This window comes from Muntiacus reevesi, chromosome 17 (genome assembly GCF_963930625.1).
Source record: "Muntiacus reevesi chromosome 17, mMunRee1.1, whole genome shotgun sequence".
Lineage (NCBI taxonomy): Eukaryota > Metazoa > Chordata > Mammalia > Artiodactyla > Cervidae > Muntiacus > Muntiacus reevesi.
The window spans coordinates 48,605,653-48,625,679 of NC_089265.1; the positions used below are offsets into that span (position 1 = coordinate 48,605,653).

At 40.8% G+C, this 20,027-nt stretch overlaps 1 protein-coding gene across 4 annotated transcripts in view; it reads left to right on the top strand.

The window, feature by feature from the left end:
- The window catches only part of PCSK5 (proprotein convertase subtilisin/kexin type 5), a 498,339-nt gene that overhangs the window by 88,754 nt on the left and 389,558 nt on the right, over positions 1-20,027 (top strand). For all 4 annotated transcript variants that reach the window (XM_065908244.1, XM_065908247.1, XM_065908246.1 and 1 more), the window contains exon 3: positions 2,607-2,720. In XM_065908244.1, coding sequence (XP_065764316.1) covers positions 2,607-2,720 — 114 coding nt within the window. The remainder of the gene's footprint in view (positions 1-2,606; positions 2,721-20,027) is intronic.

The window sequence follows — 20,027 nt, forward strand, 5'->3', positions numbered from 1 at the left end:
AGAGGAGCCTACCGGGCTATAACTCAAGGGGTTGCAAAGAATCATACACGACTGAGCGACTAACACAACACGTCTTTTATTTAGTGTATACACATGTGTCTGTGTGTGCATGTGCATGTGTGTAAGTGATGTAGAATGATTCAGTGCCAGAGAGTCACTTGGTCTAGATTAATTTAAAAAGCAAGAGAAAACTTTCATTTTCCAGAATATTATTTTCATTTATTGACTTTGTATTCATAATTTTGCTTAAATAACCTATCAAAGAAGGCACTTATATGATGTTGAGCTGTTGATCCTAATCATAAATAGATCTTATATTTACTTGGGAGGCTATGTGATTCTGTTTTCCTTGTTAGTGATATAACTAAGAATTCACTATTTAAATTCATCTTGCACACCAAATTGTTCATTCACTAAGTCATGTCTGACCCTTTGCAACCTAATGGACTGTAACCTGCCAGGCTTCTCTTTTCATGGAGTTTTTCAGGCAAGAATGATGGAGTAGGTTACTATTTCCTTCTCCAGGGGATCTTCCCTACCCAGAGATTGAACCCACATCTCCTGTGCCTCCTGCATTAACAAGTGGATTCTTTACCACGGAGCCCCCAGGGAAGCCCTCTGATAATTTGTTGAATAATATTTTCCAATATGAGAATTGTAAAAATTTATTAGTTAGGCTTTTGGCCCTAGTATCCCTGGGTTGGGAAGATCCCCTGGAGAGGGAAATGGCAACCAAGTCTAGTGTTCTTGCCTGGAAAATCCCATGGACAGAGCCTGTTGGGTTACAGTCCATGGGGTCACAAAAGAGTTGGACATGACTTAACGACTAAACAACAACAACAAACCTTGTTTATAGCCATGCATTTTGAGCTTATTCATTGCTCCTTTAATATTTCTTCTCCTCCAGTAATCTTTGAAATAGGAAGGAGAGGTTTTGAAGTCATTATTGAATGGTATGGGTATAGAATCACAGTAGTGGACAATAGCATCTACGTCGCTCTGTTTTTTAATCCCTTTATGGAGAATACAGATAAATGGTGGAAGGAAGCATTTTAGAATAGTATGACTAAATTAGCTATGGAAAGAAGAAATCACAAAAGAGAATTTAGAAACAAATTGTAGAGTGCCACCTGGGCTGATATTACATTTGAGATGCTCTGTTCAAAATGAAACATGCTTATTTTTATGTTGCCATAATGATGTCCTGTTTTTAAAAATACCCCCATGCATACCCATATCATTTAGGTTACAAATCTGTATCAAACTCAGAAGTTCCCTTATGTTTAAACATAAGTTGAGGCTAAATGTTAAGACCTTCTCAAATGTAAAGGTTTTGAATTTTGGAGCTTTGAATGACTATTCCCATTTTATGCCAGAAACAGATCTAGTAGGGCTTTGATTTTCTGATTACCCAAATAGTGCTTTTCCCACCACTCTGTTGTGAATAGTCATTTTTTAAAAATTTGTGATACTAGAGCATTTGATCCCTGGTTAGTTTGATGTGTAATCCTAGAACATTGAAAATTTTTATATAAAATTTGGCCTGTGGGCCAAATCCAGCCTCCTATGTGTTTTTATTCAATGTTTTATTGGAACATCAGTTCAGTTCAGTCGCTCAGTCGTGTCCGACTCTTTGCGACCCCATGAACCGCAGCATGCCAGGCCTCCCTGTCCATCACCAACTCGCGGAGTCTACCCAAACCCATGTCCATTGATTTGGTGAGGCCATCCAACCATCTCATCCTCTGTTGTCCCCTTCTCCTCCTGCCCTCAATCTTTCCCAGCATCAGGGTCTTTTCAAATGAGTCACGTCTTTGCATCAGGTGGCCAAAATAGTAGAGTTTCAGCTTCAACATCAGTCCTTCCAGTGAACACCCAGGACTGATCTCCTTTAGGATGGGCTGGTTGGATCTCCTTGCAGTCCAAGGAACTCTCAAGAGTCTTCTCCAACACCACAGTTCAAAAGCATCAATTCTTCTGTGCTCAGCTTTCTTTATAGCCCAATTCTCACATCCATACATTGCCACTGGGAAAACCATAGCCTTGACGAGACGGATCTTTGTTGACAAAGTAGTGTCTCTGCTTTTTAATATGCTGTCTAGGTTGGTCATAACTTTCCTTCCAAGGAGTAAGCGTCTTTTAACGTAGTTACACCTGTTTATTTGTTTACTGTCTATGGTGCTACAATGGCAGAATGGGTAGTTATAGCAGAGATTGTCTGACCTGCAGAGCTGAAGATATTTACTATCTGGACCTTCAGAGAAGTTTGCCAGCCCTTAGTATAAGGTCAGAATGAATAAATTAGTTTTTAAAACTAACACTATCAATTTAAAATAAATTGGGAGTTAAATGTGCTTTCTGAAAAAGCTTTAAGGGGTTGCCACATTGTTGAAAAATATGAATGATCTTTCATAAAAGAATGCAAAATCTACCTGCCTTAAAAATAGAACCAGAGTTTCTAGGGACTCTTGAAGCTCCTGGACTTAGATTCTAGTCTCCAGAATGAAACCTGTGACTGACACAGGATGGGAAATGTCTCAGACTGTCATTGATGTTGTGCTAACCCAGATGGAACTTGAACACTCACCAAATGTCCTTCTTGGCAGGTGGAGTGGATCCAACAGCAAGTGGTAAAAAAACGGACCAAGAGGGATTATGACTTCAGCCGCACCCAATCCACTTACTTCAATGATCCCAAGTGGCCAAGCATGTGGTATATGGTGAGTTCGGCTGGCCAGGGCCTGTGGCATCCTGTTGTGTGTTGTTCAACGATGTTGGGACCAGGAAGACAGAGAAACAGTGAGCAGGGACTTTTTCCTGTTTCAGGACCCACCATTGGAGGTGGGTTAATGGCCCGTGCTACTTTCTGGATCTTTTTTGAAGTTAACTCTCTGGTTCTAAGGAGAAAGAGGGAAATTCTGATCCTGAAGGTGTTTCTATTTGACATCTTTCTCTGTGTAGCAGCTTTGTAAGTTTGGGTCAGAAGATGGGAAAATAATATAAAGGACACACACCCTGAGACTTACCAATAGTTGTGTTCACCTCTGGTACACATCAGCTCTACCCTATAACCAGTCTGGTTAATGGATACTGGCTCTTGGAAATCTCTGAAATGACTCTGCTGGTAGGTAACAGATTCCTAACTTGAGTTATCTAAATGTACCTTCTCACTTTGGGTAACAATTTTTTAAAAACTAGACTAGGAAAAAAATAGATGAAGTGTTTGACTTGTAGCTAGTTCAGTGGTTCAAGCCCACTCCAGTATCCTTGTCTGAAAAATCCCATGGACAGGAATCTCCCTGGTGGACTACAGTCCAAAGGGTCGCAAAGAATCGTATGTGACTGAGCATGCACACCGTGGTTCAAGCAAAAACTTTCCGCAAGGGAAACTTAATGTGTTGGGAAGAATGATCTAGAAATTCACTTGATGTTGCCTCCTTTGAAAGCTTACTTCTCTAGCCTTAGGGTTTTATGTTTGTGATCCCTGAAAAATTGACTAGAATGTGATACTTTGTCATGGAATTTATATGTTATCAATTTGCTCTATAATCTGCAAGAAGACCTTTACTTTTTTTAAATTTTTTGGAAAATCTTTGTTGTAAATTATTGTCAGAATTATTTCCCCGCGTGCACCTTGTTTTTTGTGGTCCCTGACCCTGCTTCTCTATACATCCACTGCATTCCAAATATGTGTCTCATGCTTTTCTGCCTCCTTGCATTTCATTCCTTCTTCCCAGGGTGGCCTTCTGTCCCGCCTCGTCAGGTCAGAATTCTGCATCCCTCAGAGCCCACACCTGAGGCTGACTGTTTCATGTCTCCCATATCCTCGTCCATCACTGTCTCTCCTTCCTCTGCTCTCCTGAACCCGTTGTCTCTGCCACTCCTACATCCTTCCCTTGGTGCTTTATTTTATAGTTTTTATTGTCTTTTTAAATCTCCTCTGTTATTTGTGTGTAGGGGTCACTTATATCCTCCCATCTAGAATGCCGCCTAGCACCTAGCTACACTAGGAATCTGTTCGTTTGGAGATGGGTGAATGTGGCTGGTGCTTCTCCCAGTCTCCCTCCTCTTAGTCTTCCAGAAGTGGAAGGTTGTGGAAAGATGGTGGACCCCAACCAGAGTTTTATACAGAAAACTCTTTCACGCATAAGGGGAAATAAAGGAGCCCTAAAGCTAAGTTCAAAGGGAGATGAGACTCAGAAAGCGTTTGAGTAGAAATCACCTGAGGGAACCCTGATGCTGGGAAAGACTGAAGGCCAAACGAGAAGGGGGTGGCAGAAGATGAGATGGTTAGATAGCGTTACCGACTCAGTAGACGTGAGTTTGAGCAAACTCTGGGAGATAGCGGAGGACAGGGGAGCCTGGCATGCTACAGTCCACGGGGTCGCAGAGTCAGACATGACTTAGTGACTAAACAACAGCAATGAGGGGACAGTGAGACGCTTGCCAGCTTATTAGCTCCAAGACCGAGAAAGAATGAACCACAAGGGAGGGCATTAGAAGGAGTGTTAGCAGGAGCTCAGGAGCACTTGTCTATGCTGACAAGATGATGAGGATGTAATAGGATTAAGAAGTAGAATGGAAGCAACATCCCCTTACACCTCTCTTCTTAAGGTCCAGGGGCAGTGAGACCCTCTTTGACTTGCATTTCTTTTTTGCAAGAAAGAACCACATTGCTATCTGCACATGTCCCTCTGGACAGTGCAAATGGACAGCAGCTCTCCCCGACCCTGTCATCACTCCAGCAGGGCAGGTTGGGGTGTTGCAGGAGCCATGGTCAAGGGGACTTCAAAGATTTCAGTGTGTATGGGGAAGATCGCCTTACACCCAAGAGCCTCTGCCATTTCTTCAGAAATTCTCTTTTTGATGTGAGGAAAGGTTAAGAGGGAAGAGCTTTTGTTTGGCTCTTTAAAATACTGGATGTTTTTCAACACATACTTGATTGTAATAATTCAAATAGATCACGTTCATTGAGGACTTACCACATGCCAGACAAGGTGCTTACACTTTATTCTAATATTTTTCTAATGTAGTTTAAACAGAGATGTGTGTTTAATATTGGCCCTGTGTTATAAGAGTTAGGAATCCGAGGCTTATAAAATTTAGATCATTTACCTAAGATCATCCAGCCTGAAAGTGATGAAACAGAGATGCCAAGCCAGGCAGGTTGACAGGAGTCCACAGGATGAACATGGCATCCTACCCCCACCCTTCTACTGTTCACAGACAACTGTAGGCAAGATGCTACTCCAGCCCTCCAGGACCTTCTAATCTGTCCATGGAGAAATGACTGAAGTTCAAGGAAGAAGCATGGGTGCCATGTAGGATGGGCAAAGTGTCTTGGGAGCAGCCAAAGCACTTGAAAGCTTCCTATTAAATACATGCTTTTTCCTTAATGAAAGCAATGAGAAATTGGTTACACACCTATGTTTATGTCAGTAGTAGTGACAGAATTGGAGTCAGAACTTCAAGTCTGCAAACATGGATTCAGTTCCCCATTACTTCACTTATATGCCCATGATTGAATCACTTAAACCCTTGTCAACTAGAAAATAAGAGTATCTATCTCTTAGGTAAGAGTTAGTGACTGCTGTGTAACAAATCACAGAACTTAGTTTTTAAGACAGAGATCTCCTGAGTTCTGTGGGTCAGGCATGCAGAGAGGGCCCAGTGCTGATGACTTCTCTGTTGACTGATGTCTGGGGCTTCAGTTGGAAGACCCAAAGTTGTGGCTGGAGTTGGAGGATCCACTGACAAGGTCATGTGGCTGGTTCTTCTCCACCTGGGCCTCACTGGAGGGCTGCTTCAGTGGCCCCTTGACATGACTCTATGCTCCCCCAGGGCAAATGATTTAAGAGGTCATGTCAGAGGTGGTGATGTCTTTTATGATCTAATCTTAGAAGTCACTTCTGTAATTTTCTGTTGACCACATGTGTGAACTCTAATTCAGTGTATGAGGGGACTCCATAAGGGTGTGTGTACTAGGAGACAAGAATGGTTAAGAAGCTGGTTACCATAATTAAATGAAATACTACATGGGAAGCCTTTAGCACAGTGCCTGGCCGTGGAAAACTCTTTAAAATAAATTATAATTGTTGTTGTTCTTTTGAATTACAGTACATGCTATCTTATTTTTATCTGTTTTCATTGCTACTAGTTGGAGAAGGAAATGGCAACCCACTCCAGTATTCTTGCCTGGAGAATCCCAGGGACGGGGGAGCCTGGTGGGCTGTTGTCCATAGGGTCGCACAGAGCTGGACACGATTGAAGCGACTTAGCATGCATGCATGCATTGGAGAAGGGAGTGGCAACCCACTCCAGTGTTCTTGCCTGGAGAATCCCAGGGATGGCAGAGCCTGGTGGGTTGCCATCTATGGGGTCACACAGAGTCAGATACAGCTGAAGTGACTTAGCAGCAGCAGCAGCTGAAGAAGGGTATGATCATATGTGCCGTGGACATCTTCAGAGCACTCAGTGACATGTCATTGACACTGTTGAGATTCAGTACTGGTTTCCCCCTTCCTTTTTCTGAGCACTGGGCCCTGCTGCAGTGTTTTTTGAGGGTTACTTGGCAAACCTCCATAGGGTCCTGCCTTCAGCTTGTTAGCCTAGGCCTGGTCCTGTCAGTCTGTATTTATCACAGGAGAACAGAGATTAAAGAATGGCATGAAGTGTGCCTGAGTGTCTCTTTTAATTAATTTAAAAGCTTTGCCCCTGTTGCTCCTCCCCTTGGAAACTGGTTTGTGAAATCACTCTGTCCAGCCTTGAGGCCTGGGCAGTATATTCAGGAAGGGTGCATTTACACGAGTTTGTTATGGAGACGATGGCGGGCTAATTACTCCTCTGACCTGAAACTCTGTGCTCGGGCTTCCAGGAGCTGGCAGGCTCCAGTCCTAGAAACAGAACTCGCTTCTCATTGCATCGACAGACTCCAGCATCTCCTCTTTGTGAGCCTGGTGGTAAGTGCTGAGGATTTAGGAAAACATGATCTGTACTTCGAAGATCAGTAAAGCAGAAGAGGAACATATAAGTGCCAATGAGTTTGCTGGACCAACAATTCTGCCCTGAAAGTGTCTCTGCGATCATGTGCATATGCCCAGCTCCATGGGCTTTGGGTTCCAATTTTTACTTATAGATTTGCTTCTTCTGTTAAAATGTCCCAAAGTAATGGATACCCAAGCTTGGGTCCCCCTGTAAGAGATTGTTATTTTTGGTATAGAGGAGGGCTCAGGCAGCAAGATTTCATAAGAATGCCCTGGTAAGTCTAGCAAGCAGCCAGGAATCCTGAGTTATTTATTCACTGCCCACATCTGTGATAAATGCTCAATGAATGCTAATGAAATAAATAGATGAGAAAACTAGATATCAATGATCATCTTCATAGTTTAGAAAATAATTGTGTGAAACATTTTGCCAGACTTTCATGTGTATTATCTTATTGCCAGTATTCCAGTGAGTTGGGACCTTCATTTTAGGGCTTCCCAGGTGGCACAAGAGGTGGAGAACTTGTCTGCCAATGCAGGTGATGCAAGAGATGTGGGTTTGATCCCTGGGTCAGGAAGATCCCCTGGAGGAGGCCATGAAAACCCACTCCAGTATTCTTGGCTGGAGAATTCCATGGACAGAGAAGCCTGGCAGGCTACAGTCCACAGGGTTGCGTAGAGTCAGACATAACTGAAGTGACTTAGCACACACACATGCATTGTCTTCATTTTACACTGAAGAAATTACAGAAGAGACAAGTAACTCATCCAGAGTCACACTGTTCACCAGTCGGCATAGGCTGTTATTCAAACCCAGTCACTCTGACTCCAGAGGCTAGACCTCCAACTGTTGTGTCACTGGACTTCATACTAATGGCATCACAAATCACCTGGAAGGATTACTGCCCACCCCTCTCGTGCCCCCCAGTGGAAATTTGGGAATTTGCATTGCTAACAAGCTATGGAATTTCAGTTGAGCTATAAAGCCAGAGACATTACTTTGTCAACAAAGGTCTGTCTAGTCAAGGCTATGGTTTTTCCAGTAGTCATATATGGATGTGGCAGTTGGACTATAAAAAAAGCTGAGTGCCGAAAAATTGATACTTTTGAACTGTGGTGTTGGAGAAGACTCTTGAGAGTCCCTTGGACTGCAAGGAGACCAAACCAGTCCATCCTAAAGGAGATCAGTCCTGGGTGTTCATTGGAAGGACTGATGTTGAAGCTGAAACTCCAGTACTTTGGCCACCTGATGCGAAGAGCTGACTCATTTGAAAAGACCTTGATGCTGGGGAAGATTGAGGGCAGGAGGAGAAGGGGACAACAGGATGACATGACTGGATGGCATCACTGATTCAATGGACATGGGTTTGGATAGACACCAGCAGTTGGTGATGGATAGGGAGGCCTGGCTTGCTGTGGTTCATGGGGTCGCAAAGAGTTGGACACGAGTGAGCAACTGAACTGAACTGAAATCCTAAAAGATGATGCTGTGAAAGTGCTGCACTCAATATGCCAGCAAATTTGGAAAACTCAGCAGTGACCACAGGACTGGAAAAGGTCAGTTTTCATTCCAATCCCAAAGAAAGGCAATGCCAAAGAATGTTTAAACTACTGCACAATTGCACTCATCTCACACACTAGCAAAGTAACTCTCAAAACTCTCCAAGCCAGACTTCAACAGTACATGAACTATGAACTTCCAGGTGTTCAAGCTGGATTTAGAAAAGCCAGAGGAACCAGAGATCAAATTGCCAACATCCTCTGGATCATTGAAAAAGTAAGAGAGTTCCAGAAAAACATCAAACTCAGCTCTATTGACTGTGCCAAAGCCTTTGACTGTGTGAGTCACAACAAACTGTGGAAAATTCTTCAAGGGATGGGCATACCAGACCACCTTACCTGCCTCCTGAGAAATCTGTATACAGGTCAGGAAGCAACAGTTAGAACTGGACATGGAATGGCAGACTTTTCCAAATCGGGAAAGGAGTACATCAGGCTGTATATTGTCAGCCTGCCTATTTAACTTATTTGCAGAGTACATCATGCAAAATGCTGAACTGGGTGAAGCACAAGCTGGAATCAAAATTGCTGGGAGAAATATCAGTAACCTCAGATATGCAGATGACACCATCCTTATGGCAGAAAGCAAAGAAGAACTAAAGAGCCTCTTGATGAAAGTGAAAGAAAGTGAAAAAGTTGGCTTAAAACTGAACATTCAGAAAACTAAGATCATGACATCCAGTCCCATTGTTTCATGGCAAATAGATGGGGATACAGTGGAAACAATGAGAGACTTTCTTTTCTTGGGCTCCAAAATCACTGCAGATGGTGACTGCAGCCATGAAATTAAAATATGCTTGCTCCTTGGAAGAAATGCTATGACCAACTTAGACAGCATATTAAAAAGCAGAGGCATTACTTTGCCAACAAAGGTCTGTCTAGTCAAAGCTATGGTTTTTCCAGTAGTCATGTATGGATGTGAGAGTTGGGCTATAAAGAAAGCTGAGCACCAAAGAATTGATGCTTTTGAACTGTGATGTTGGAGAAGACTCTTTAGAGTCCCGTGGACTGCACGGAGATCCAACTAGTCAATCCTAAAGGAAATCAGGCCTGAATGTTCATTGGAGGAACTGATGCTGAAGCTGAAACTCCAATACTTTGGCCACCTGATGCAAAGAACTGACTCATTGGAAAAGACCCTGATGTTGGGAAAGACTGAAGGCAGGGGGAGAAGGGTACAACAAAGGACAGGATGGTTGGATGGCATCACTGACTCAACGGACATGAGTTTGAGTAGTGAGTTGGAGTTGGTGACGGACAGGGAAGCCTGGCATGCTGCAGTCCATGGGGTTGCAAAGAGGTGGACAGGGCTGAGCAACTGAACTGAACGAGTTCCCAATTGATGCTGATGTTATTTGACTCTCGGGACCACTTGGAGATCTCCTTGCTCTAGCGTATTTTCACCACGGGGTTTATGTGAACACAACTGGCCTCCACCTCCCCATTATCAGTTGGAGGAAGAAGAGCTTTCAAAAAACTTAGAGACACTTTAAAGTGCCCTTAGTCAATGTAGCTTATTTCTCTCTTGATCTTACACATTTTTCTTACTGACAAAGTTTTCTATCTGGGGAGCCGACAGCTTTAATATAAAAAGATATTTTCACTTTACTGGCACTGACTGAGAAGTGCCCTTGCCTAAAACAGTGTTTCAAGGTGTTCCACAGACAAAGGGTATCTGATGGGAAAGATTATGGAAATCTGGCCAAGTCTTCATGAACTTGGTGTAAAGGAAATGTTTTTAACGTACAGAGCTGGTGTAATGGGCCATTTTGATCCCCTGAAGAAAATTCACTTTGATTCTAGAAAGAGCATGGCTAAGTACGATGCCCCTTCAAGGATCTGGGAATGCCAATTGAGCAAATTCAGGGAGTTAAATATTTTTTATTACAAAATATGTAAGACATACAGCAATTTGAAAGAGAACCATAAATGCCAGTCCACCCCCCCCAATCTAAAGAACAGAATGTTATCTATGCAGTTGAAGCCCCTTGTGACATGTCTTATAGTGTCTGTTGATCCCTTACAGAGTTAAGACAGATGCTGCATTTGAAATACAGGAGGAGATGGGAATTCTCCTTTGTTGGCAGGATGGTTCTCTTTATGGGAGGGATTATTCAATTTATAGTAGATTTTGTATTTTCTGAAATCATCCTAAAGCATTTATACATGAAATCTGTACTCAGGCTATTGACAACGAGTCCCAAGAAGGCAACTTGGAAGTGAAACTTGGAGGAAGCTGTAAGTGTAGCCAAATAGCTCTTTTATTCCTTTAGTCATGTAAATATTTTATTTCCTTAGGAACATGTTATAGCATTGTACAGTATTTCTTGTCTAACTGTTAAGAACGAATACTGATTTTGAAGAAGCCCATAGTGAAGTATTTAAAAAAAAATTTTTTTTCCTGCCTTATAGAAGGCAAGCTCAATTCCAAAGGGAAAAGTAAAGGCGGCCCTGTGAAATCTTGCTATTTGACTCTCAGACTGGAGTAGCTGAGTATGACTGGCATCCTTAACACATAATTTTTTGTGATGAATATTGGGTGGCCTACTTAATATGCATTTTTAAAGCCAAGATTTAACAAATGGGCTCACTTTTTGATGCACAACCTCAAATTTCATGAAAACTCTCTGGGTGGTTTTTTTTTTTTTTTTTTAAGGGGAAAAAATCATTTTTGTCGATCAGCAGAGTGAAAATTAACTGAGTTCGGCTGTTCGTGTGAGGCATATCTGCCAGAAACTATGAACTAGCTAGGATAGTAATTGTGAAAAATGATTGTAAGCCACATGGTTCTTTCTCAGCCAACTGGATGGTATTCAGTTCTCCAAGAGTGTGAGGCATTGCTGTTTCTGTGGTTGGCACACATTTTCCTAATGACTTTATACTGTCATTTGACTCTAATAAAATCTGGTGGGGTTTGTGGCATTATTGTCCTGGCAGCTTGGAGATCATCGTTTTATGGCACCCCATTTAGCTGTTTTAATTGAAAATGTAACATGGTGTAAATCTGCAGCCATGTGGCCCATCTTGACGCAAGCAGGAGGCCTTCTGAGAAAGGACAGACTCCAGCCAGGCAGCAAATGATTTCCTGGTAAGAACTACTGGGGGTTGAGATGTGGTTTTGGTGCACGGATGTTTTGCTTCAGACTAGCTCTGTGTCCTGTGGAAAGGTATTTTAGCTCTCTCACCATTAGCTCATCTGAACAAATGAGGAATCTAGACGAGATGCTTTCTTTAGGTCATTTCCGCTTGAACCTCCCCTAGGTCCACACGGCAAGTTGAACTAGAATTGAATCTTAGGGAGACATATACCACTACATCTGGATTTCCAGCTTAGACCTACCCTGTTCCTGACTGCTGTATCCCATGATTTTGTTTCACTACTGCTTCAATATCAGCGTGTCCCCTTGCTGGGGTCCCTGAGACCACCCCCAGATTTGGCGATTCACTGGGAGGAGTCACATAATGCAGCAAAGAGTCATACAGCCATGATTTATTTCAGTGAAAGGCTATAATGTGAAATCAGCAAAATGAAAAGCCACATGGGGCAAAGTGCAGGGGAAACCAGGCTAAAGCTTCCAGGAGACTTCTCTCAGTGGAGTTACAGGGGAAGTACTTAATTCCTCCAGCATGCATTGTGCCGGGTGTGACATGTTGGCTGCCAGGGAGCGCGCGAGGGACTTGGTGCTCAGGGTTTTTAGTGGGAGTTGGTCGTGTCGGTACCCAGGGCCTTCTATGTACCCAAATTCCATTCTCTCAGAGACATTCAGCACAACCATATTGTTTGTGTAACCAGCTTAGACCCAGTGAGACAGTTTTATGGAGGAGTGGTGAAAACTCTCCCCAAACCCAAATTCCCAGATGCCCGCCGAGAGTATCTGGGAGCCAAACACATGAATGACTGAGTTGGAATTATGCTGCTCTTTTGTTAGAACTTTGTGTTCACTGAATGAATAAATTAACACCAAAGAAAAATGCTCATAAGTGATAATTCCAAGGAAAAGCAAACTTGAATCCTAAGAATCCTAAGTCCATATTTGTTTTACAGCCTGAAAAATCCCATCATGAAGGATTTGAAATCACATAAAGTCATCATTATTATCATGAGTTAATTAGCAAGTTCCAATTACAGTTCTGCTATTGGTACCCTCAGTGGACTAGACAAACTGACCATGAGATGGTTGTGGTGGAAGTCAGTATATTAAAGGTATTAATGTTAGGCACTCAATCATGTCTGACTCTTTGTGACCCCATGGACTGTAGCCCACCAGCCTCCTCTGTCCATGGAATTCCCCAGGCAAGAATTCTAGAGTGGGTAGCCATTCCCTTCTCCAGGGGATCTTCCCTATCCAGGGATCAAACCTGGGTCTCCTGCATTGCAGGAAGATTCTTTACTGTCTGAGCCACCAGGAAATACATTAGAGGCATTAAGTTAACCTATAATTAACTAGTCAAAGTACTTTTAGAAGAAGCCAATAAAAAATCACTTCGGATAATATTTATTCTTGCCTGGGACAAATTATTACAACCTTTATTAATTTCCTCGAGCAAAATATAACTTATTCCATACTGGTAGTTCATCTCAGCTTTACTTACAAAGAGTGAAAGTATGCCCATAGTCTGGTCCTTTGGCCCTGACTCTGACATGATGAAGTTCTGTTAACAGAAACAGAGTTGTTTTTATCAAGATTTTAGTAAGATTTTTCTTTAATTAGTACTCATTTTCTGTTGGAGAGCAGATAGGATTGACCCTCGAGCTCACTTAATCTGTCGTTGTCTTCTTAACATTTTGATTCAAGTTCTTTTATCAAAGTTTCTCTGAATTCCTCATTTCTTATTTACTTCTCACCCTGTATTGGGATTAGTTCTAGTGATCAAGACACATTTTTTGGCTTATTTTTTATACGTTTCTCTGCCAATAAGTAGGGTTCTCTTAGTAAGTACTTCATAAATATTTATAGATATAAAATGAGGAGAGAGTTGGTCATTTAGACATCTTCATTTTCCAGATTCACAGAACTGAGCTGTCTCTTCCTGAAAGATGATGGTGCATATTCAAATATCCTGTGTTGAGAATTCAAATTCTAAAGTTGTCTGAGACAACGGCATCTGGAATGCTGTTTTTTCCTTAATTTTGGTTGGCAGTGAGCTTGACTGGGAAATTAATGGAGTAAAAGAACTAATTCTTAGCAATCCAATGATGAGAAGAATAAGAAAGAAGAAAATGCCTAAATCGTCTGGGGAGGAGAAAGTAATAGTTATCTTTTATTGAATGCACTTTGGTGTGCTTTTTTTTCCCTCCAGTTTCTCAAATGTTAAAAAAAAAAAAAAAAAATTCCTTTGTAGACTATCTCAGACTATATATGGGATTGTAGGCCAGTGATAGACAATCTGGTATGCAAATTGTATGGGCACCAAGAACTGCACCATACCAGATGAAGTGAAATTATACGGAGGCAAGTAGGATAAAACTTTAAGTTCCAGAAATAGGATTTGATTAATTAATTGAATAGGTCAGAATCAGATTGGGTTCATAATGCAAGAATGCTATTCTTGGTGGTAGACAATGTGGACAAAGGACAAAATGCATTCACTAATTATTCTTTCCTTGATTAAAAGGAGAAGAACCTGATAAGAAACCTAATTTTTTCCCTTACATTAAGAAAAAAAATAAACTATTCCATTTGGATGGTATCTATTCAGATAATCAGTACAACATTTACGGAATAATCTCAAAGACTACTTGGGAGAAATGTAGCTTTGGAGGGCTTTCTTTTCTCTCTCAATTTTCTGGTGAGGTGAATTTTGTCTCTTGTAAAAGCCTCTCAGGATAGACGTTCTGATCCAGACATACCAAATTAGCATGTCTGAAGCAAAGAAAGGAAAATTATGCCCAGGTAACAAGACTGTGTTCTCCTAACAATCTCTTTGCATGGTTTCCTGAAGATTAGTTAAATTGTGTCTTAAAAACTTAATGTCTGGGTTTGTTACCTAGTGATAGAGAAACCATCCTTATGTTTTAATGAACTCAAATTCAGCAGCAGTAGGTTAAACATAGCAGGTATATGTATTTTCTTAAATCATTCCTCTTCTGCTAAAATGTTTTATTTGACCATTCTCATTTTGCTTTCTTGCCTCTGCTCTGTAGCCCAGGCCCTTCTGCTTCACATCCATGAATAATACGCAAGTACCCAGAAGCAGTGCTATGCATGTGTCTGCAGTTAGCACCTTGAATCAGGTGGTCTTTAAGAAGAAGATATTTAGAAAAAGAAAAAGAAGCCCTCTCTTGTAGACCACCAAGCCCTCAGCTCATGCTCAGTCCCCACCTGGTGTATTTTCAGTTACCAGAAAAATACACTGCTTGAGCAGCCCTTTCTTTCCACAACGAACAGTTCAGTTCAAAAACACCTCCTTGCAGTTTATCAGAAACGTGGGTCCTTGTCACTCCACACACACCCGATGGTTTAGATTCCGGATTGAGGATTACATCTGATCTCTGTTTCACAGCTCTCACTACAGATATTACAGAAACTTTTTGAAAATTTGAAACAAAAGTAGAGAGAAAATAGAACGAACACTCCTTCCCCATTACCAACTTCAAATAGTTACCAACTCAAGGTCACAGTGTTCACTTATTGCCCCCTCACTCTGGTTATCTCAAAGCAAATCACACATTTCATTTCATTTCAGCCTTGAGTATTATAGTATTGAATTGGTCAAAATGTTTGTTTTGGTTTTTCCGTAAGATATTACAGAAAAACTGAAATGAACATTCTAGTCAACCCAATATGTATCTCTGTAAGGAAAAAAACTAACAAGAAAGCCATAATATAATTATCACATGTAAAAAAAATTAATGATAGTTTCTTTATATTATCAAATATCCAGTACATTTTCAAATTTTCCCTAATGGCTCATAATCTTTTCTTTGTGATTTGAGTCAAGATCCACATAAGTCTCACATGTTGATTGGTTGTATACCTCTTCAGTCTCTCTTATCCTACAGATCTTTATTTTTTCCTTTGAAAATGTTTAGTTTAAGAGTCTAGGTTATTTAGAGCTTCATGTGGTCTAGATTTTATTAACTGCATTCTAGTCCCAATATTATCAGTAAATTAGTAGGCAGTAAAAACTAGAGGCATGATCAGAGTCAAGTTCAGCTTTTATTTTGCTAAGTGTGTGACCACTTACTATCTAGTTGTTATGTATATGCAGATATGTTGTATCAGGAGGTACAGCCTATCTGCTTGTCACTCTGTGATATTACCATTACAAAGGTTTACAAAGGATCTACCATTGTGTGAAAGTGAAAGTCACTCAGTCGTATCTGACTCTTTGTGACCCCGTGGACTGTACAGTCTATGGAATTCTCTAGGCCAGAATACTGCAGTGGGTAGCTTTTCCCTTCTGCAAGGGATCTTCCCAACCCTGGTCTCCCATATTGCAGGCAGATTCTTTACCAGCTCAGCCACAAGGGAAGACCAAGAATACTGGAGCGGATAGCCTATTCCTTCTCCAGTGGATCCCTGCCCAGTAATCAAACCGGGGTATCCTGCATTGTAGGCGGATTCTTTACCAACTGAGCTATGAGGGAAGCCCAAACTGGAGTGGGTTGTCATGCCCTTCTCCAGAGGATCTTCCCAACCCAGGGATTGAACCTAGGTCTTCTGCATTGCAGGCGGATTGTTTACCATCTGAGCCATGAGAGAAGCCCAAGAATACTGGAGTGGGTGGGTAGTCTATCCCTTTTCCAGGAGATCTTCCCAACCCAGGACTCGAACCGGGGTCTCCTGCATTGCAGGCGGATTCTTTACCAGCTGAACTGCAAGCGGAGCCCACCATTGTATAGATCCTTTAATTATTCATTGGGATTTGCAAAGTAGTCTTTAGAGTCCCTTGGACTGCAAGGAAATCCAACCAGTCCATTCTAAAGGAGATCAGTCCTGGGTGTTCATTGGAAGGACTGATTTTGAAGCTGAAACTCCAATACTTTGGCCACCTGATGTGAAGAGCTGACTCATTTGAAAAGACCCTGATGCTGGGAAAGATTGAGGGCAGGAGGAGAAGGGGATGACAGAGGATGAGATGGTTGGATGGCATCACCGACTCAATGGACGTGGGTTTGGGTGGACTTTGGGAGTTGGTGATGGACAGGGAGGCCTGGCATGCTGTGGCTCACAGGGTCGCAAAGAGTCGGACACGACTGAGCGACTGAACTGAACTGAATCTTCTCTATCTGTGATTTCCTCTTCACTTACTGGCAGAAATACTTGAATAGACAGAAACTTTGCTATGCATTATTTGGTACAGTGAGGTACAGTCCCTACAGGAACGATGTTTACTAGGGGTTACTTCTCTAGCATTCACTGAATGCTACCAATGAGTTTTTTCCCCCTTGCTTCATTACAAGTTCATGGATTTAAATATATTTGATGTATTTTATTTCATTGAAATTATAAATCTTATTCTTAAATTGACCCATCTTTGGTCAGTGAGAAACCATTCAATTTATTTCATAGGTCTTTTGACATGATTTCAGCATTCTTTTTTTCTGGCTTGACAAGATTCCATACTCTTGTATATTTTCTGTTCCAGATATGGAATCAACCATTTCCCCAAAGAGCCCCTAGTTCCTTTTTTTAAAAAATTGATATTGAAAGACTACTATATGAATGCTGAGACTCTCATTACTATTGGGTTATTCTTCAGGCCTTTTTATTGAACAGAGTTGGCAATATGCATTTTACATATAAAATGCACAATGAATTTATGTAGATATTTCCAGTTTAGAATAAATTCAGCAGAGTTATTTACCTTCATCAGTCTTATATCTGTAACTTTTTCCATGCTAAAAATCACAGTGATGCCAACAGAATTCCTCCTTGGATTTATCTCCCACTATATGCAACAGTAGCTCAGATTAACAGCTTACCCAGGACTGTGGTCACTACAGACAGTGAAAACTGCACACATGTCACATGATCAGGTTACTTGTTTGAAATTATTTTGAAATGTTTCTCTTTCTATGAAAAGTTTAAGTGACTTTCGTGGTGATCCAGAATCTTCTCAAGGTTAACCATTCTTAGTTCCTTAAAAATAAAATCCTTATATTACATGTTATGTGGTTTCAAGTCTATTCTACTATCATAGTTGCTGTTTTATCAGCATATTTTAGTTTATTTCACATTCTGTGCTATTGATGACAGATAAAAGAGATTACAGAAATAAGCAGTCTTATAGCTTGTGTAGGAATATATAGATGCAGAGGAGCCAAATCATCTGTGCTAGCAACCTGGAAATTTACATTCTATTTTGGAGGGATGACGTTAATGCTACTAGGTCTATGCACAATAGCATGTGATCATTCCTCATACTGTGCCAGTTTAGAAAAGAATGTGTTAAACTTGCCATTCTTTATTGATACAAAAGATGAGATAAAGCAGGACTAGAAATATTTCTGATTGTGAAAGTTTGTCCAAGAAAATGAAAGATTAAAGACATCTGTAATGATCAAACCTGATACACTCTGGACACGTAAAAGAAATGTGCAGTGAGCAAATCATTAAACTAGTTGTACACACTAATGAACATTGAATTAGTTCTATCCTCCCAGGACTTAAGAACTAGGAGTTACCACAGACTGCTCAATAAAGTATTAATTCAGCATATAACAGGAGGGAAAATGTCAGAAAGCAACAGGGAATGTAATTCCCACAGAAAAAAAGTAAATTGGTAATGATTTTATTTGTTCAGCAACATGTATTGAGCTCCTCCTATGTATCAGGCATAATTCAAACTGTTGGAGATACAAATATAAAAAGATTGTGTCATAGGCAAGCTAGGAAATAGCTAACTTTCTGTAATATCTAACAGTGTATTTAAAAATTTTGATGTTGAGTTATAATCTTTTGTTTAAGTACTTGGACCTCAAATTCCTAACATGGAAATTGAAGTGATATTGAAATTAAATGGTGATACATGACAGGATTTCTTGACAGGCAAATGAATGATTTTCACACAGTTATTACAAAAATTATTTCCCATGGAACATTACTTCTAAGGATTGTTCATAGGTATCTCCAAAGTCAAGTGGTTTGGGACATGTTGATATGAACAGACTTTAAGAAGTTTTTTTTTTAATTGCAAAACGTTTCAGAGCCTTTATTATCTTTGTGAATTGATAGGAAGGGGGGTTTGATTTGCATTTCTCTGATAATGAGTGATGTTGAGCATCTTTTCATGTGTTTGTTAGCCATCTGTATGTCTTCTTTGGAGAAATGTCTGTTTAGTTCTTTGGCCCATTTTTTGATTGGGTCATTTATTTGTCTGGAATTGAGCTGCAGGAGTTGCTTGTATATTTTTGAGATTAATCCTTTGTCTGTTTCCTCATTTGCTATTATTTTCTCCCAATCTGAAGGCTGTCTTTTCACCTTACTTATAGTTTCCTTTGTTTTGCAAAAGCTTTTAATTTTCATTAGGTCCCATTTGTTTATTTTTGCTTTTATTTCCAATATTCTGGCAGGTGGGTCATGAGGTACCATTACACGCCAGGCAGGATGGCTGCTATCCAAAAGTCTACAAACAATAAATGCTGGAGAGGGTGTGGAGAAAAGGGAACCCTCTTACACTGTTGGTGGGAATGCAAACTAGTACAGTCACTATGGAAAACAGTGTGGAGATTTCTTAAAAAACTGGAAATAGAACTGCCATATGACCCAGCAATACCACTTCTGGGCATACACACTGAGGAATCCAGATCTGAAAGAGACACGTGCACCCCAATGTTCATCGCAGCACTGTTTATAATAGCCAGGACATGGAAGCAACCTAGATGCCCATCAGCAGACGAATGGATAAGGAAGCTGTGGTACATATACACCATGGAATATTACTCAGCCATTAAAAAGAATTCATTTGAATCAGTTCTAATGAGATGGATGAAACTGGAGCCCATTATACAGAGTGAAGTAAGCCAGAAAGATAAAGAACATTACAGCATACTAACACATATATATGGGATTTAGAAAGATGGTAACGATAACCCTATATGCAAAACAGAAAAAGAGACACAGAAGTACAGAACAGACTTTTGAACTCTGTGGGAGAAGGTGAGGGTGGGATGTTTTGAAAGAACAGCATGTATATTATCTATGGTGAAACAGATCACCAGCCCAGGTGGGATGCATGAGTCAAGTGCTCGGGCCTGGTGGGCTGGGAAGACCCAGAGGAATCGGGTGGAGAGGGAGGTGGGAGGGGGGATCGGGATGGGGAATAAGTGTAAGTCTATGGCTGATTCACATCAATGTATGACAAAACCCACTGAAAAATAAAAAAATTTTTTAAAAAAGATAGGAAGGGGGATATAAATGGAAACTAATAGTTGATCTATTTGTCCAAGAGAATACATTTTTAAGTGAAATATTGTTTCAATTGACATTGAGTTGAAAGTGATCAGAAAATTCAGTCCAAAGTGGAAGAAGGAAAAGT